Source organism: Capra hircus, chromosome 15 (assembly GCF_001704415.2).
Source record: "Capra hircus breed San Clemente chromosome 15, ASM170441v1, whole genome shotgun sequence".
In the NCBI taxonomy this organism is placed as follows: domain Eukaryota; kingdom Metazoa; phylum Chordata; class Mammalia; order Artiodactyla; family Bovidae; genus Capra; species Capra hircus.
In genome coordinates, this window is record NC_030822.1 from 65,207,819 (window position 1) to 65,229,179 (window position 21,361).

Below are 21,361 nucleotides of genomic sequence, written 5' to 3' on the forward strand. Positions count from 1 at the left end.
AGTGGTTAACAGTTGAACTTCATCTACTCAATTTTATTTGTAGCTTGAGGGACAAAGGATTTGCATGCCCCTCCACCCCACACATTCTAGTCTCTTCTTAAATAAGCATAAACACACAAACCCTTAATACTTCCTCTCTGATGGCCAACACAGGACATAAAATTATAAAGCTTTTCTTTCAGAATGGTTCATAGACAAAATTAATCCCTCTCCAATAGTTTATTAACAAATATTTTAAGCATATTGCCACTTCCCAAGGACCATGAAGGATTCATGTCTTCTGCCTAATGCTTCTCCACAGAATAACTGTGCACACAGACTCCTCAGCCAATTTTAATTATAGAGAGTTCAGAATCTCTACATTAACAGAAACACGTAATTCAATGTAGTTAAAAAATTAAAATAGCTTGATTTTAGCCATGCAATGTATGGGGAAAGAGTTAAGGGATCTTAGTGTTTTTCTCAAAGTAAATAAAAAGTAAAGAAAATGAAAACTTAACCTTATAAAAGATTATAATTATAAATTTGGGAAGTATAGTATAATTTAATGAATCTTAGCCATTGAAGCTACAGTCAGTATAATATAAGTTAAAAGGGGAGCCTCAAAGTCAATCTATACCTCTCATAGATTCTAAGAGTGGTATGATAAAATTTGGGACTTATTTAGTAATCATGAACACTGACAAGGACTGTTCATGCTGAGGAGCAAAAAGTGATACAAAAATATGAATACATAATAGAAGAACTCCTTATAATAAGACTAAAGCATGTATATACTCTTCATAATTATACAATTAGAAATACATTAATAGAAGAGTTAATATGCTTTGTGCAACAAAATTCCCAAATAAACTATCCACCTCTTGGAGTAGATGGGATCAGAGATGTGTGGTAATGTGTTCAGCCTTTAGGTAACATTTCAAAATATTTTTCCAATAGACACGGCTGTAGAAAGACTCTGACATTTTCTATCAGGTCAGTCTAATCTGATTTTTTCTTTACCAAAATGCAGGTCAAATGTAACAAACTATATTATATAAAATGTTGGGAAATGTTTGCTTTTAGAAATTTTTCATGAATTTGTATTTCTTGAAAAATTATTACCCATATTAGCCTAAAATAAAAGTGAGAAAAAGCAAAAGCAAAGAAAAATACCTTATTTCCTCTTTAGTGATATCCCTTAATGCAATCAGTTAAAAAAAATTTAGAAAGTTAAATGAAAACACAAACAATTTACAATCTAGAATTTTATTAAGAAAATAGAACAGCCTCAGCAATTTCAGACTTTCTCACTTGGTCTCTGACTTCAGGACTTCCATTCTTCCCTCTGTTCCCCCTCTGTGGTCCCTTGTGTTTACCTCTTTCATACTCTGCTTTCTCCTTCTTCTTTGCCCATCTCCTCAATCTTCCCAGACACCAGAGATACTACTAATCCCTTCAGGTAAATACATCTTTGACTTGAACAGTGCCACTTTACATCCTAAAACCTGTAACAAGTCTGACATTTTAACTTTCCTATTCAGCATTTGTCAAAAGTGCTTGTTTGAAAGAGCTTTAAGCCTCACTTCTGGTGAGTTGACTCTCTTGAGAATTTCTTCAATAGAGCCAGAAGTTAATTCTACCTAATCTACAAAACCTAATTCACATTTTATTTTTAATGATTACCTGCATTTGGGATGAAGAGAATCAGAGAGGACCTGCTGAGCTGCTGCAGCATCTCTTTCTGCAAAATACCTGCAGTTGGAGGGAAAAGAAAACCATAACTCCAGACCTTTTGAATACATTCATTTCAATCCAATTTGAGGTAATTTTGGATTCAGAGATGGATACCAACATAAGTGATATCACTTGTTTCAGCTCTTCCAGGGAATGAACAGCTTTTCATAACAAAATTTTCCAAATCCAATGAGAATCTAATAGGGTAGTTGTAAAACCCACAAAGTTTTAGGAATGATTCCAGTAGGTTCGAAAATTTAATTATGAACTTTACCGTTCCCCAGAGAGCCAAAGATATTCTTAATGAGGGTTATAGATTCTTTTGTTTGTTTGTTTTTAATATTATTTATTTTTTAATTGAAGGATAATTGCTTTACAGAAGAGGGTTACAGATTCTTAATAGGAAGGCAGGATGAGGCCCCTCAGAAGGCAGAAAGGGCCTGGATGAAGGCAACATGGTGAGAGGCTCTGACAGCTAAACAGCAGAGAAAGGATGAGACTAGATGAGGTTCAGTGTGTTTTCTTGGAGAATATTCTTGGGGTAAATTTTGGATGAAAATATCTTACAGAGCATAAAGATGTTGAAATTCTGTTTTGGGGGAAAAGGGGCAATGAATTTCCTAATAAATACAAAAAGCTTTCATACTCTCAAAAATATATCATAAAAGGTACTTCATAAAGACAATTATAAAATACAATTAAGTATAGCATATATTATTTAATTTGATGTGCATATAATTTCCTGAATATATCTAAAGGATAAAACAAGCTCTTAAATTTTCTTTCAAAAAGTTCAAAGACAGTCAGCAAATTTCATAAACATATCCATGATTATTAATGAAATTGAGTCTCTTCATACTTTTGTTGGTCATCTAGGTTTCTTCTTTTACAGCCTATCTGTTACTATTTATTGGTACAGTATATCTAAAAATGCATTCAAATAAATAAGATAAATAAACCCTCAGAGCCTAATATACTGGAGATGGATCCTTTATCATGTATATCAATGTCAATCTTGGTTTTCATTTTATCTATGGTGGCTTATCTTACAGAAAGTTTCACTTTTAATGTTTGAGATCCATTGATTGCTCTTTTACAGCTTGTGTTTTTTGGTTTTTGTCTTTAAGAGATCCCTCTTTACTCACATATTTCAAAGCTTTTCTCCTAAAAGTTGTAAATAGTTGTTTTTGACATTCAACTTGTAAACTGAGGTAAGGTAGATATTTATTTTTCAAACAGAAATGTCAACTGTCCCAGCTGTACTTATCAAAAGCTCATCCTTTTCATACTTATTTGTAACCCCACCTTTACTTTTCTATTCATTCACACATTACATAATAATGTAACATTTAAAACACTTCATAAGAGAATGGGTGACTATTCAGATACAGAACAAACTAGTGGTTACCAGTGAAGAGAGGGAGGAGGGACAAAATCAGAGTAAAGGAGTAAGAGATACAAACTGTTGGGTGTAAGATGAGCTATAAAGATGTATTTTAAAACATGGGGAAAGGAAGCAAAATTTTCTAATAACTGTAAATTGAATGTGACCTTTAAAATTGTATAAAATATTTACCATCTTAAAAAAAGGCATGGGTGATTATTAAACTTCCTAAATTTAAAATAAAAGCAAAGATCTAGGGGGAAAATCTGTGCTATTAAAAATGTCATTTTTTTCTTTTAAAAACATATCATTACCCTTCCTAAGAACAATCTACATTGACTCCTTTTCTCTTGAAAATGAATGGCTACAAATGACCTAATTTAAGCATGAAAAAAATAATGAGGGCAATTATTAAATCACATAAACATACAAAAACCAGGAGTTAAAATGATAATTTAAAAATATAAAGCCAAAAAAAAAAAAAAAAGAGTTTGATCACTAACAAAGGAACTAGGGCACCAACTCCTCCCTCTGAAAATTGGTAACTTATTTACTTGAGCAGCTATCCTGCCTGTATTTTAGAGAAACCAAACAACCATATTTAATCAAAGAAACTGTCTTTACAGAATTCCAGCCAAAAACTGTGGGAAGAATAAAAATTAGAGAAGCACTCTATGTGCAATTAATTGGTTCAGTGAAGATCACTGTTGGAAATGGTTAAATGGCTAGATGGCAATGAGCCATCAGGCTGTGATTCCTCTGACTCATCTCAGCATAAAACTGAGAGTGGGGATGCTACACTCTCAGCATGAACCTATTCGAATGTTTCCGAATCTCTTATTTTCAAGAAATACCAGGGTGGGTACAAATGCAAACAGACAAATATAGACTGTGGGAGATTTTATAGTACGGTAAAGTTGACCTAGATTCTTGCATGAGTTTAATGACATGATTGGGGGTGCAAAAGGAGAGGACAGAGGGGGAGAAATTGCTTGAATTAAAAAAGACCAGAGAGACAATCATTAAGTGCAATGTATAGATCTTACATGGAACTGGATTATGACAAACCAGCTATAAAAGACATTTTTGAGAGAACTAGGAAATTTGAATATGGTCAGGATATAGATAATACCAAGGAATCATTGTTAATATTGTTAGGTGTAATAATTACATTGGGGTTAATGTAAGGTAATACTCATGTCTTCTAAAGCTACATACTGACATATGAGACTGAAACTACAAACAGTATAAGATTTTCATTAACATAATTCTACCAAAAAAAAAGTACCTCAAGTATTTCAAAATGTCAATAAATACTAAATCTGGATGATCAGTATAAAGGGGATTCTTTATAATCTTCCCTCTGTTTTTGTATACAACTGAAATTTTTCATAATAAAATAATTAAAATAAATTTGAGACTTGTTTAAAAGAATGCATGAAGTTTGCCACATAAAAAGATGGTAGTAGTTTTTCAAATTTTATGAACCTGAGTTGAAGTCAGAGGACTTGAATGTTTACTTGGACTCTTCTGGGAAGTGGCTGCTAGGACTAATAACTCAACTTTGATATTTCAATATAAGGAGGCCAGACATCACTTTAAAACCCAACCATTCTTCATTTTACTTACTGCAAATTGTACAGTCCCAAAAGTCCCATTCCTCGGAAATCTGTTTTAGGATCATCACCTTGGAAACCAATTTCACACCATTGCTTAGAAATCCGGGATTCCAGTGGAGTATTGGGCTTCAAGAATTTCCATAACTGAAGCCAAGGAAAAATTAGCTTGTTAATATACACACATATAATACTATTTCTTACTGGCTAAAATTTAGTAAACTACACTATTAAGATAAACTTTGGAAATCTGAATATATGCAAGTATATTACAATTGCAGATCTGATTATCTTTCAATTATTTATGACAACAGCTCTCAAAGTATGATTGAAAGACTCCTTGAGGGAGCCTAAGATGTTGCCAGGAAGCCTGGGAAGTAAAAATTATTTTGTAATAGAACTAAGAGGTTAGTTGTCTTTTCACTCTCATCTTCTCATAAAAATACAGTGGAATTTTCCAGAGGCTGAATGACATGTGATGATGTCATTGCTCTGAAGGCAATGGAATGTATACTTGTGTATATTTTAGTGTTTTTAATCTTTCTGTTTTAGTTCCTAGTCAGTGATATGTTTATGTGTATATGTGTGTACACATACAATCTTCTACAAAAGTTTTTTTGAATCTTCAAAAACATTTAAGAGAATAAAGGGAAGGGAATAAAAGGAATAATTTTGAGGTCATGCATTATTATTCAGTCCTGGACGAGCCCAATTCCTTTGGGCTTCCCTGGTAGCTTGGACAGTAAAGTGTCTGCCTACAATGCGGGAGACCCAGGTTCGATCCCTGGGTCGGGAAGATCACCTGGAGAAGGAAATGGCAATCCGCTCCAGTATTCATGCCTGGAAAATCCCATGGACTGAGGAGCCTGGTGGGCTACAGTCCATGGGGTCGCAAAGAGTTGGACAACTGAGCGACTTCTCTTCACTTCTTCATAGCAAAACTATTAGTAGCACTGTTAACAAAAAGACTTGAGTTTCATTTCTCATCGATAACAGGGATGAGAATAAATAAGCATCATATAGTTGAATAAAGAAAGATGTTCTTGGATTAGAAGAATCAATATGTGAAAATGACTACACTACCCAAAGTAATCTACAGATTCAATGCAATCCCTATCAAATTACTAATGGCATTTTTTCACAGAACTAGAACAAAAAATTTCACTATTTGTATGGAAACACAAAAGATCCTGAACAACCAAAGCAACCCTGAGAAAGAAAAATAGAGCTAGAGAAATCAACTTTCCTGAATTCAGACTATACTACAAAGCTAGTCATCAAGGACGTATGGTAAACCCACGTACCTATGGGCACCTTAGCTTTGACAAATGATGCAAGAATATACAATGGAGAAAAGACAGCCTCTTCAATAAGTGGTGCCCGGAAAATGGGACAGCTACACGTAAAAGAATGAAACTAGAACACCTTCTAACACCATACACAAAAATAAACCCAAAATGGGTTAAAGACTTACATATAAGGCCAGAAACTACAAAACTCTTTAAGAGTAAAACACAGGCAGGACACTCTTTGACACAATTCACAGCAAGATCCTTTTGACCCACCTCCTAGAGTAATGGAAACAAAAACAAAAATAAACTAGCAGGACCTAATTAAACTTAAAAGCTTTGGCAAAGCAAAGAAAACTATAAACAAATGAAAAGACAATCCTCAGAATGGGAGAAAATAATTACAAATGAAACAACTGACAAAAGATCAGTCTCCAAACTATAGAAGCAAGTTTATGCAATGCAATATCAGAAAAACAACTCAATCAAAAAATGGTCAGAATACTTAGACATTCCTTCAAAGAAGACATACAAAATGGTCAACAAACACATGAAAAAATGCTCAACATCGCTCATTATTAGAGAAATGCAAATCAAAACCACGAGGTATCACCTCACACCCGTTAGAATGGTCATCAACACAAAGTCTACAAACAATAAACGCAAGAGAGAATGTAGAGAAAAGGGAACCCTCTTGCATTGTTGGTGGGAATGTAAATGGATACAGTCACTATGGAGAACAGTATGGAGATTACTCAAAACACTAGGAATAAAACTACCATATGACCCAGCAATCCCACTACTAGGCATATACCCTGAGAAAACCATAATTAAAGAAGACATGTGTACCCCAATGTTCACTGCAGCATTATTTACAGTAAGTAGGACATGGAGCAACTTAGATATCCATGGACAGAAAATCAATAAAGAAATTATGGTACAATCTATACAATGGAATATTGCTCAGCCATAAAAAGAATGAACTTGGGTTGGTTGTAGTGAGGTGGATGAATCTAGAGCCTGTTATACAAAGTGAAGTAGGTCAGAATGTGGAAAATAAATATCATATATTAATACATATATGTGGAATCTAGAAAAATGGTACTGATGAACCTATTTATAGGGCAAGAACAGAGACACAGAAGTAGAGAATGGACTTGTGGACATAGCTGGGGAAGGAGAGGGTTGGATGAATTGAGACAGAAGCACTGAAATATATATACTCCCATGTGTAACACAGATAGCTAGTGGGAAGTTGCTATAGAACAAAGGGAGCTCAGCATGGTGCTCTGTGATGACGTAAAGGGGTGAGATGGTGGTGGGGAAGCTCAAGAGGGAGAGGATATGTGTACACTTAGAGCTATTTCATGTTCTTGTACAACACTGTAAAGCAATTACACTTCAATTAAAAATAAAAATATATTGTCACCCTGCTTATTTAACTTGTATGCAGAGAATATCATGAGAAATGCTGGGCTGGATGAAGTTCAAGCTGGAATTAAGATAGCTGGGAGAAATATCAATAACCTCAGATATACAGATGATACAACCTTTATGGCAGAAAGTGGAGAAGAACTAAAGTGTCTCTTGATGAAGATGAACGAGGAGAGTGAAAAAGCTGGCTTAACTCAACATTCAAAAAACTAAGATCATAGAATCTGTTCCCATCACTTCATGGCAAGTAGATGGGGAAAAAAGTGAAAATAGTGACAGACTGTTTTCTTGGGCTCCAAAATCACTGTGGACTGGGACTGCAGCCATGAAATTAAAAGATGCTTGCTCCTTGGAAGAAAAGCTATGACAAACCTAGACAGCATATTAAAAAACAGAGACATCACTTTGTCGACAAAGGTCCATATAGCCAAAGCTGTGGTTTTTCCAGTAGTCATGTGCAGATGTGACAGTTGGACCAGAAAGAAGGCTGAGCACCGAAGAATTCATGCTTTTGGACTGCAGTGCTGAAGAAGATTCTTGAGAGTCCCTTGGACAGCAGGGAGATCAAACCAGTCAATCATAAAGGAAATCAACCCTGAATATTCACTGGAAGAACTGATGCTGAAGCTGAAGCTCCAATAGTTTGGCCACCTGATGCCAAGAGCTGATTCATTGAAAAAGACCTCGATGCTGGGAAAGATTGAGGGCAGGAGAAGAGGGTGACAGAGGATGAGATGGCTGGATGGCATCATCAACTCAGTGGACATGCATTTGAGCAAACTCTGGGAGATAGTGAAGGACGGGGAAGCTTGGCATGCTGTAGTCCATGGGGTCATAAAAAGTCAGACATGACTGAGCAACTGAGCAACAACAAAAAATAAAAAAGAAAGATCAATAACATTCATGAATAAACCTCAAAAAGATATTATCATTGTTAAGAGTTACCTAAAATAATTTATGATCAATTGCATTTTACTGGACAAATATAAATTCTAGACATTATGCTCTTCACTGAAGAAACTGGTTGTACGTTTTAAACTTCCTATAGAAAAATAAACTCAGAATGTATTATTACTTGAGGGACTGAGTAAGACTGAGACCCACAACTGTATAAACATGTAATGTTCAAAGTATTAGTTCTTCCTAGTAAATGTAGATGGGTATGTAAACAAATTTACTTTTTAGGCTATTATTTCATGTTATATCTTCATTATAGACAAGGATAAACAGAAATATAAGATTTCTTGTTACTATGTAAGACATAATTCACCTTTTAAATGGCTAATTCTATGTTATATGGATTTTAAAGCTTAAAGAGAACTGTATATGTCACATCTGACATAGTATAAAGCAAAGTCCAATGATAGGAAATACTAACAAAAAGAGTTGTAATTCATCAAAGTTCTTTTAGGCACGAATGCAAAATTACTTATTATTCAAATGATATAATATTTTATATTTTAGCACAACAGGTAAATTCAATCTGAAGGGTGAGAAAAAAATTACATAAAAAAGAAAGTATATCTATCATGCTTGAAAGTAAAATATCAAACTGATATAAGAAATCTCTCTTTAAAAAAAAATTATTTGGTTTTGGCTGTGCTGGTTCTTCGTTGCTTGGCAGGCTTTTCTCTAGTTGTGGCAAGCAGGGCTCCTCTCTAGTTGCAATGCATAGGCTTTTCATTGCAGTGGCTTCTCTTTTTATGAAGCATGGCTCTACTGCTTCAGTAGTTTCAGCACATGGGCTCAGTAGTTGCCACTCCTGGGCTCTAGAGCACAGGCTCAATAGTTGTGGCAAACAGGCTTAGCTGTTCTGACACATGTGTGATTTTCACAAATTGGATCAAACCAGTGTCTCCTGCATTGGCAGGTGGATTCTTTACTATTGAGCCACCAGGGAAGCCCTCAGAAATCTCTTTTTATATTGCCCATATAAGAATTTGCCAGTGCTCTTTATTCATCCAAAGACAAAATGTTGTAATTCACTGGAAGAGTACAAAAAACTGAGAGAAAAGATCTCCTTTAAAAAAAAATCCTCTGGGAACTGATTTGGTTACTGCCACAGTGAAAACTAAGCAAACAAAAACAGATTGTAAAGCTCATCATATTCACTTGAACAATATCTGGAAGTAATCTCAAGGCCCTACACAGCTTAAAAATACCTGGTTTCATCAAGTGAGTGGAGTAAAATGTCAACAGCAAGCATTTCATTTCTATAGTTAAACGATAAATTTCCTTCATTTGGAGAATACTTGGTTTGGGAAAGTAAAAGCTTTGAATGATAAAATGTTTTTAAAATAAATTTTAAAAAGAAATTCCATTTTAATAATTCAATGTATCACAACAGACTAGATTAACAGCTAAAACGTGTTCTTAATTTCTTTTTAAAAAAATAAATTTATTTATTTTAATTGGAGGTTAATTACTTTACAATATTGTATTGGTTTTGCTATACCTCAACATGAATCTGCCACAGGTATACATGTGTTCCCCATCCTGAACCTCCCTCCCTCCTCCCTCCCCGTACCATCCCTCTGGGTCGTCTCAGTGCACCAGCCCCAAGCATCCAGTATCATGCATTGAACCTGGACCAGCGATTCATTTCGTATATGATATTATTTAGAAAGATGGTAACGATAACCCTGCTCTTAATTTCTTAAAGTGTCACTTTCATGGAGAATGAAAGTCAATTATGCTAAACCACTTACAATTAGTGCTACCAATTGTACATTTCCTGTAAGAATGCTTGAGTTACTGCCTACTGGATTCTCCTCTGATAAATAGGCTCTTCCCAGAAAAGCAACAGGAGGCAGCAGGGTAGCTCTGAAAGGTAAGGTCATTTCTTGCACCTGGAAGCTGACTGAAATCTTAACTAAGGTGGTGGGCCTCTGGTGAGGGGCTTTGATGAGTCTAGCCATCTAAGGCTATACTACTGGGAGTAGAATTATTACAAAGCCACCTGCCAACTGCAGGAGACAAGGGTTAGAAGGGTCATTTTTGTGCAGATGACAAGCTACAGATGTGAAAGCTGCATGCTGAGTCAGTCCATCATCCTGTGCTCTGTTTAATTCTCTCCTCTTTGCATTCAGACTTTATCGCAAGCATATTTGAACACTTCTGCCCTGTCTCTGGTCTGCTGCAGAAAAGAAAGAGCAAGGGCATTTGTCTATCTATCCATTGAAGAAGCAGCAGCTCTATGATCATACCTTTTAATTTTGGGTTATATTTTTCCTATTAAGTACATGAATCCACCTAAATTTTTGCTTTTACTATTAATTTGGTTAGAAAACACTTAATAAGAATGTTCATTTGAATAACGCATATGGACAATGCTACATCAATGTAAAGTGATGTTAACCAGTTTTATCCCAGCTTATGTTTAAACAACCATAAAAATCAAGAGTTTTTTTTTTCTTTTTAAAATAATTTTATAATTTTGGGTTTTTAAAATAATTTTATTTATTTGGCTGTTCTGGGACTTCATTGCTGGGCTTTTTCTCTAGTTGTAGTGAGCAGGGGCCATTCTCTGGTTGCAGTACATGGGCTTCTCATTGCAGTCACTTCTCTTGTTACAGAGTGGAGGCTCTAGAAACATGGGCTTCAACAGCTGCAGCACATGAGCTCAGTAGTTGTGGAGCCTGGGCTTAGTTGATCTGTGACATGTGGCATCTTTCTGGGCCAGGGATGGAACCCGTGTCACTTGCACTGGCAGAGAGATTCTTTGCTGAGCCACCAGGGAAGCCCCAGATTTCTTTTTCATAGGTTATGAGGAGAAACACTGATAATGGTCTCCTATGTTTATATAAATGAAAGCAATTAAACAATTTGACAATATATCACTCAAGCTCCTAAACCAAGGGTCAGCAAACTTTGTCTGTAAAGGGTTAGATAGCAAATATCTGAAGGCTTTGTTGGCCATAAGTTCACTGCCACAACTACTTGCTTTTTTCAATGGCGTACAAAAGCAGCCACAGACAACACATGAATGAATGAGCATGATGTGTTCCTATAAAACCTTACTTAGAAAAATGGGTGGCAGGCCAGATTTTGACCTACAAGTTTTGGTTTGTTTACTTTAGCTCTAAACAATTTTGTGAAGTAGATAATAATGATATTATTATCAATCTTAAAGATAAAGAAGCCTAAGCTCAATAAGTTAAACATAAACCACAGGCCAGCCACTAGAAATACAAATGTGAACAAGACATAGTTTCTCCCTTGAGAGATAGCCTAGTGCAGGAATTAAAAGCCCTTTCTAACTATGTGAAAAATGAGAATAATATCAATTTTATTCATATGAAAAATGGGGATAATACCAAAATTGGTTATTGTGACAATTAAATGGAATAATGCTATAAAACCCTTACTTTAACAATTGACACATATTAAACACTCAAGGAACATCTTATTATTATTGATTTTATTATTATCAGATACAGAATTTTAATTAACTGAAGACAGTAAAGATCCCATGCCTAAATTTTCTAGAGAAGATTTCCAAACTCAATGAACAACATTTTTAAAAAATGAGCCAGATTCTACTCTGAGAGTAATGGGTAACAGGGTACCACAAGTTGGATGGCATGGCTTCATCTGGGTCATGGTGAATGACAGAGTATGGGGGAGCTGTACATAATAGGATAAAGGAGAAATAGCTTAAAGAAATAAACTGGAAAGGGTCCAAAATGCACGTGAAGATGCATTCTGGTGTTCTACTACTAGATACTGGAAACCTGAAGTTTGTAATTGAGAATACAATGAAAATTATCCCTCCAGTGTACTTCAGAAGATGAAAGGGAGAAGGCTAATGGTTAGCGGCAGAATTAAAAGGCTATTCTAATAGCTCAAGCTGGAAATGATGACTAAAATAAGGCAGTGGGAACAGAAATCATTTGAGAGGTATTTTAGGGACACTCTATGGATAAGATTTAGTGTCTTTTGCAGATGTAGAGTACCTCCCAAATTAGATTACAAGCCATTTGAGGGTAGAAAATATGTCTTTCCTCAAGGTGCCTATTATAGAGGGAGACAGCCATAGCTTTGTAATTCACTAGCTGTGTGAATCGGAGACTGGACTAACATACTTTAGTTTGCTTATCTCTGAAATAATGAAGACCAAGATTGGGCAAGATGGCAAAGTAGAAAGACTCTGAGCTCACTTCCTACTACATGCACATCAAAATCACAACTATTTACAGAATAATCATCAATGAAAAAGACCAAAATCTACCAGAAAAAAATGTTCTACAACTGAAGACTAACAGAAAGAATAAGAAGACAGGTAGGCGAGGTGGAGTTGCAATATAGTCATGTCCCACACTCCAAGTGGGTGATCCACAAATGGGAGAATAATTAGAAATGCAGAAGTTCTCTCCAAGGAGTGAGAGGTCTAAGTCTCACATCAGACTCCCCAGCCTGTGGGCCTTGTGCTGGGAAGATGAGCCCCCAGAGTATCTGACTTTGAAGGTCAGTGGGGTCTTTCTTTCTGAATTATCAAAGGGCTGGGGGAAATAGAGACTTCACCCTTAAAGAGCACACACAAAATCTCATATGCAGTGGGACTGAGGAAAGAAGCATTAATTTGATAGGCACCTGGGTCAGACCTACCTGCTGATCTTGCAGAATCTTCCAGGGAGGCACAAGGCAACTGCAGCTCACCCCAAGAACACATTTTGAGGAGTTCATTCCACCATATGGACAATGGTACTGGCAAGCACCATTGTAGACCCAGGACCCAGCCCTGCTCTGGCCCAGAACACTGTGGACATCTCAGGCCAAGCAACTAACTGGATGGGGACAGAGCCCCACCCATCAGCAGATTAGGTGACCTTATGACATTTTAAACCCACAGTTGCTTCTGGAATTATGGCCCTTCCAATCAGAGAACCAAGAATCCAGCTCCATCAATTACTGGGCAGGCACCAGTCTAAGAATTACCTGGGTTCCGGCCCTGCCCTCTAGGGAACCTTCTCTAGCCTCTAGAGCAACCTCACCCACGAGGGAGCGGATAACAGTCACAAGCCTACATACATGGCCTATCTACCAGCAGGCCAGGCCCTGCACTGGGATCAGCTAGGCTCTGCCCCACCTATTAGCAGGCTAACAATACAAGCTTTGGGATGCTCCAGACCCTACACCCAACTGTATCAGGAACTGACTCCATCCACTAGCAATCTGACACCAGCTCTGGGACCTCCTGGGTCCTGTAGCCAGACCCCTAGATCTTCACTCCACCCACCAGTGTGCCAGCACTAGCCTCAGGGCTACCCAGGATTCTGCAGCAGCTGCCTCCTGAGCTGGTCCTACCAACCAGCAGGCAGCAGCCCCCACACAAAGGAGGGTCTGGAAACCAACGGGATCAGTGACTAACAAGCCTGCCATATTGCCCTCATAATCAGCCCACCACAACAGAAGAACCCATGCAGTTCTCACAGAGGGAATCCCTAAAACATAAAGCTTAGGTAAAGAGAGGGAAGTTTACTGCTGGGACACACAGGACATCTCCTGCAAAAAGCCATTACTCCAAGTTTGGGAAATATAATCAACCTTCTAGATCATAAAAATTAAAAAAAAGCAGGAGATAGTTTCTGGATGGTTAAGTAGAAGAACGTGTGCCCACCTCCTTCTGCAAAAGAACCAAAATCACAACTAAATGCTGAACAACCATCAAAAGAAAGATGCTGGAACCCACCAAAAAAAGCACCCTATGTATAAAGACAAAGGAGAAGCCACAATGAGATGGTAGGAGGGGCACAATTATAATAAAATCAAATTCCATACTAGTGTAGTGGTGACTCACAAATTGGAGAACAATTATACCATAGAAGTTTTCCCACTGTTGCAAAGGTTCTGAGTCCCACCTCAGGCTTCCCAACCTGGGGGTTAGGCAAAGGGACTAGGACTGCTCAGGAAATCTGACCTTGAAGGCCAATGTGGATTTGACTGCAGGACTCGTACAGAACTAGGGGAAACAGTTTCTTGTGATCCACACAGTCAAAGGCTTGGCATAGTCAATAAAGCAGAAATAGATGTTTTTCTGGAACTCTCTTGCTTTTTCCATGATCCAGCGGAAGTTGGCAATTTGATCTCTAGTTCCTCTGCCTTTTCTAAAACCAGCTTGAACATCAGGGAGTTCATGGTTCACGTATTGCTGAAGCCTGGCTTGGAGAATTGTGAGCATTACTTTACTAGCATGTGAGATGAGTGCAATTGTGCAGTAGTTTGAGCAATCTTTGGCATTGCCTTTCTTTGGAATTGGAATGAAAACTGACCTTTTCCAGTCCTGTGGCCACTGCTGAGTTTTCCAAATTTGCTGGCATATTGAATGCAGCACTTTCACAGCATGATCTTTCAGGATTTGAAACAGCTCAACTGGAATTCCATCACCTCCACTAGCTTTGTTCGTAGTGATGCTTTCTAAGGCCCACTTGACTTCACATTCCAAGATGTCTGGCTCTAGATTAATGATCACATAATCATGATTATCTGGGTCATGAAGATCTTTTTTATACAGTTCTTCCGTGTATTCTTGCCATCTCTTCTTAATATCTTCTGCTTCTGTTAGGTCCCTACCATTTCTGTCCTTTATTGAGCCCATCTTTGCATGAAATGTTCCCTTGGTATCTCTAATTTTCTTGAAGAGATCTCTAGTCTTTTCCATTCTGTTCTTTTCCTCTATTTCTTTGCATTGATCACTGAAGAAGGCTTTCTTATCTTTTCTTGCTATTCTTTGGAAATCTGCATTCAGATGCTTATATCTTTCCTTTTCTCCTTTGCTTTTCACCTCTCTTCTTTTCACAGCTATTTGTAAGACCTCCCCAGATAGCCATTTTGCTTTTTTGCATTTCTTTTCCATGAGGATGGTCTTGATCCCTGTCTCCTGTACAATGTCACGAACCTCATTCCATAGTTCATCAGGCACTCTATCTATCAGATCTAGGCCCATTGGAAAAGACTCTGATGCTGGGAGGGATCGGGGGCAGGAGGAGAAGGGGACAACCGAGGATGAGATGGCTGGATGGCATCATGGACTCGATGGACGTGAGTCTGAGTGAACTCCGGGAGATGGTGATGGAGAGGGAGGCCTGGCGTGCTGCGATTCATGGGGTCGCAAACAGTCGGACACGACTGAGTGACTGAACTGAACTGAACTGAGGGGAAACAGAGACTCTTCTCTTGGAGTGCACACATAAAGTCCTGTGTGCATCAGAGTCCAGGGAAAAGGAGCAGTGAACAAAGGAGACAGAACCAGATCTATCTGCTAGTGCTGGAGGGTCTTCTGCAGAGGTGTGGGGGTGGCTGTGGTTTACTGCAAATACAAGGGCACTGGTAGCCGAAGTTCTAGGAAGTACTCATTGGTGTAAGTGGCCTCCTAGAGGCCACCATTTGCTCCACCGTAGAGCCTCTGGCTCCTGGGCTGGGTTGCCTCCGTCCAAACAACTGACAGAAAAGGAGTCCAGGCCCACTCATCAGCAGATTATAGTTTTACTTAGCACAGTCCTGCCCACCAGAGAAAGATACAGTTCTACTAACCACCAGTCCTTCCCATCAATAAGCTTGCACAAGCCTCTTAGATTGCCTTGTCAACCAGAGGGCAGACAGAAGCATAAAGAACTGAAATCCTGTAGCATCCAGAAAGAAAACTACAATCACAGAAAGTTAAACCAAATGAAAAGGTAGAAGATTTGTTCCAGAGGAAAGAAAAAGATGAAATCCCAGAAAAACAACTAAATGAAGTGGAGATAGGCAAGCTTCCAGAAAAAGAATTCAGAATAATGCTAGTGAAGATGATACAGGATGTCGGGGGAAAATGGAGGCAAAGATTTAGAAGATGTAAGAAATGGTTAACAAGGATATAGAATAGAGTCCAAGGCAGGACAAACTCAAGGAGAAACACACTGAGACACAGAGTAATCAAACTGACAAAAATTAAAGACAAAGATAAAATCTTAAAGGCAAAAAGGGAAAAACTACACATAACATACAAGGGGACTCTCATAAAGTTATCAGCTGATTTCTCAGGAAAAACTCTGCAAGACAGAATGGAGTGGCACAAAATATTTAAAGGGATGAAAGGGAAGAACCGACAACCAAGAATACTCTACCCAGAAGGCTCTCATTCAGATATGATAGAGAAATCAAAAGGTTTACAGACAAGCAAAGCTAAGAGAATCACCCGATCAGCTATGCAACAAAAGGAACTTCTCTAGGTGGGAAAGAGACTAGCAATTTACAAAACAAAACAGACAAAAAACCATGTAAATAGATGAACTCTTATATCACAACTTTATGGGAACAGCAAACCTCCAAACTACAATAGATACACACAGAAAAGTAAAAGTGACCCAAACACTACACCAAAGATGGTCCTCAGAAGAGAAGAAAATGAAAGAGGAAGGGAAGAAAAGAGACCTACAAAAACAAACCCAAAACAAGTAAGAAAACTGATATAGGAATACACATATCAATAATTACCTTAAGTGTAAATGGGTTAAGTGTGCCAATAAAAAGACATAGACTGGCTGGGTGGATACTAAAGCAAGACCCCTATAAATGCTGTCTAAAAGAGACCCACCTCAGATGTAGGGATATATACAGACTGAAAGTGATGCGTTGGAAGAAGGTATTCCACGCAAAAGAAAATCAAAGGAAAGTTAGAGTAGCAACACTCTTATCAGACAAAATAGACTTTAAAACAAAGACTGTTATAAGAGACAAAGAAGGATGCTACATAATGATCAAGCTGCTGCTGCTGCTGCTAAGTCACTTCAGTCGTGTCCGACTCTGTCCGACCCCATAAACAGCAGCCCACCAGGCCCCCCCGTCCCTGGGATTCTCCAGGCAAGAATACTGGAGTGGGTTGCCAATGGCTTCTCTGATAATCAAGGGATCAATACAAAAAGGAGATATAACAATTGTAAATATGTATGCATCCAATATAGGAGGCACTTCAATATGTAAGGCAAATACTAACAACCATAAAGGGAGAAATTGACAGTAGCACAATCATAGTGGGGGACTTAACACTCTGCTTTCATCAACAAACAGATCATCCAGACAGAAAATCATAAGGAAATAGGCCTTAAATGACATATTAGAGTAGATGAACTTAATTGATATTTATAGAGCATTCCATTCAAAAGCAGCCAAATATACATTACTCTCATGAGCGTTAATCTCAGGATTAACCACATGCTAGGCCACAAGGTCAGCCTTAAAAGATTTAAGAAAATTGAAGTCATATCCAGCATATTTTCTAATCAGAATGCTATGAGATTAGCAATAAACTACAAGAAAAAACTATAATAAACACAAACACAGGAGGCCAAGTAATATAAAAGTAAACAACCAATGGATCACTGAAGAAATCAGAGAAAATCAAAAAATGCCTAGAGACAAAATGAAAGCACAATGATCTGAAACCCAGGAATGCAGCAAAAGTAGTTTCAAGAGGGAAGTTTATATTAATACAACCTTACCTCAGGAAACAAGAAAAATCTCAAATAAAGACCTAATCTTACATCTAAAGCAACTAAGACAAGAACAAACAAAAACCTAAGTTAGTAGAAGTAAAGAAATTATAAAGATCAGAGCAGAAATAAATGAAATAGAGACAAAACAATATAAAGATCAATGAAATTAAAAGCTAGTTCTTTGAAAAGATAAAATGGATAAACCTCTAGCTAGACTCAAGAAGGAAAAAAACAAGTAATTACAACTGACATCACAGAATATAAAGGATAGTGAAGAAAGTGAAGTCACTCAGTCGTGTCCAACTCTTTGTGACCCCATGGACTATAGCCAGCCAGGCTCCTCCGTCCATGGGATTTCCCAGGCAAGAATACTGGAGTGGGTTGCCATTTCTTTCTCCAAGGGACTTCCTGACTCAGGGATCAAACCCAGGTCTCCTGCACTGCAGGCAGACTCTTTACCATTTGAGCCACCAGGAAAGCCCATAAAGGATTGTAGGAAACTACTATAAACAACTGTATGCCAATGAAATGAACAACCTAGAAGAAATGGACAAATTCCTAGAAAGTGCAATCGCCTAGGGCTGACTGGGGAAGAAATAGAAAGTATAAACAGTTTTATTGCCAGTAATGAAAGTGAATCAGTAATACAAAAAAAAAAAAAAAAAAAAACCACCTCTCAATAAACAAAGTCCAGCACCAGTAACCTCCTCAGGCAATGGAAATACAAGCAAAAATAAATAAACAGGGAATAACCAAACTTACAAGCTTTTGCCTAGCAAAGGAAACCATAAACAGAATGAAAAGACAGTCTATGGACTGGGAGAATATGTCTGCAAACAATGCAACCAACAAGGGCTCAGTTTCTAAAATATACAAATGGCTCATGCAACTCAATAACAAAACAACAAACGACCCAGCCAAAAAATGGGCAGAAGATCTAAACAGACATTTCTCCAACGAAAACATACAGATGGCCAATAGGCATATGAAAAAAATGCTCAACATCATTAATTATTAGAGAAGTTCCAATTAAATCCACAATGAGATATCACTTCACTCTGGTCAGAATGGCCCATCATTAAAACGTCTACAAATAGCAAATACTGGAGAGGTGTGGGGGAAAGGGACTCCTCCTACACAGTTGGTGGGAATGTAAACTGGTATAGCTACTGTGGAAAACAGTGTGGCGTCTCCTCACAGACTAAAAATAGACCTGTCATCTGATCCAGCAATCCCATTCCTGGGCATATATCTGCACAAAAGCATAATCTGAAAAGATACCTGTACCTCAATGTTCATAGCAGCAATATTTATAACAGCCCAGATATAGAAGCAACATAACTGTCCATTGACAGATGAATGGATAAAACCTAGAACACAACTCAGCCATAAAAAAGAATGAAATAATACCATTTGCAGAAACTGTGGTGTTGGAGAAGACTGTTGAGAGTCCCTTGGACAGCAAGGAGATCAAACCAGTCAATCTTAAAGGAAATCAGTCCTGAATATCCATTGGAAGGACTGATGCTGAAGCTGAAGCTCCAATACTTTGGCCACCTGATGGGAAGAAATGACTCACTGGAAAAGACCCTGATTCTGGGAAAGATTGAAGGCCGGAGGAGAACGGGAAGACAGAGGAAATGATTGGATGGCATCACCAACTCAATGGACATGAGTTTCAGCAAATTCTGGGAGATGGTGAAGGACAGGGAAGCCTCGCATGTTGCAGTCCGTGGGGTCACAGAGAATCAGAGATGACTGACTGACTGAACAACAACAAAGAGATAATCATACTAAGGGAAGTAAGTGAGAAAGACAAATATCATATGGTATCACTCAAGAGTGATGCTGAAACTCCAGTACTTTGGCCACCTCATGTGAACAGCTGACTCACTGGAAAAGACTCTGATGCTGGGAGGGATTGGGGGCAGGAGGAGAAGGGGACGACAGAGGATGAGATGGCTGGATGGCATCACCGACTCGATGGATGTGAGTCTGAGTGACCTCCGGGAGTTGATGATGGACAGGGAGGCCTGGTGTGCTCTGATTCATGGGGTCGCAAAGAGTCGGACACAACTGAGTGACTGAACTGAACTGAACTGTTGATCACTTATATGTGAAATCTAAAGTGTGATGCAAATGAACTTATTTATGAAACAGAAACAGACTGAGAACATAGAAAACAGATATGTGGTTGCCAAGACGGTAGGTAAGGAGGGATTGATTGGGAATTTGGGATTAGCACATGCAAACTATTAAATATAGAATGGACAAACAACAATTCCTACTGTATAGCACAGGGAACTATGTTCAGTATTCTGTAATAAACCATAATGAAAAGGAATACAAAAAAATATGTATATGTGTGTGTGTGAAACTGAATCACTTTGCTGTACACCAGAAGCTATCATCTCTTGTGTATCCTGAACTGGCAGGGGGATTCTTTACCACTTGAGCCACCTAGGAAGCCCCCAGAAACTAACACAACATTGTAAATCAACTGTACTGCAATAAAATTTTTTAAAAAATATATGATTAAAAAAGAGGCAGAAGATTTGAATAAACATTTTTTTCTAAGAAGGCATATATTTCACCAACAGATACATTAAAAGATGCTCAACATCATTAATCCTCAGAGAAATGCAAATCAAAACCACAATGAGATATCACCTCATTCCTCACTACTCATTCCTGTCAAAATGGCAATCATCAAAAAAAACACAAGGAAAAAGTGCTGGTGAGGATGTAGAGGAAAGATAACCTTTGTATACTGTTGGTGGTAATATAAATTGGTGCATCCACTGAGAACAGTATGGCAGTCTCTCAGAAAACTAAAAGTAGAACTACTATATGACTCTGCAATTCCACTCCTGGATATATGTTCAAAAAAACTGAAAACACTAATTTGAAAAGATACAGGTACTGCAACGTTCAAAGCAGCATTATTTACAGTTGCCAGGCTATGGAAGCAAACTAAGTGCCCAGCAACAGATAAACGGATAAAGACATGGTATATATATTATACATACAATGGAATTCAGCCCTGTGGACTTGGATGATATTATGCTAAGTGAAATAAATCAAACAGAGAAAGAAAAATACTACACGATATCACTTACATATGGAACCTAAAAAAATAAACTAGTAAATAAAACGTTAAACAAGTATCACAGATATAGAGAACTAGTGGTTACAGGTTGGGAGAGGGAAGCATGGACGGGCAAGATAAAGGTAGGGGATTAAGAGATACAAACTAGTATGTATGAAATAAGCTATAAGGATATTTTGTATAGCACAGGAAATATATCCAATATTTTATAAGTAAATGGAGTATAACCTTTGAAAATTATGAATTATTATTTAGGGCTTCTCTGATAGTTCAGTTGGTAAAGAATCCTCCTGTAATGCAGGAGACTTGGGTTCAGTCCCTGGGTTGGGAAGATCCCCTGG

At 37.8% G+C, this 21,361-nt stretch overlaps 1 protein-coding gene across 3 annotated transcripts in view; it reads right to left on the reverse strand.

Annotated features, from left to right (window-relative positions):
- ELMOD1 (ELMO domain containing 1) overlaps positions 1-21,361 on the reverse strand; it is an 87,503-nt gene that overhangs the window by 16,506 nt on the left and 49,636 nt on the right. For all 3 annotated transcript variants that reach the window (XM_018059846.1, XM_018059844.1, XM_018059845.1), the window contains 2 exons: positions 4,730-4,863; positions 1,666-1,734 (listed from right to left, as the gene is read on the reverse strand). In XM_018059846.1, coding sequence (XP_017915335.1) covers positions 1,666-1,734; positions 4,730-4,863 — 203 coding nt within the window. The remainder of the gene's footprint in view (positions 1-1,665; positions 1,735-4,729; positions 4,864-21,361) is intronic.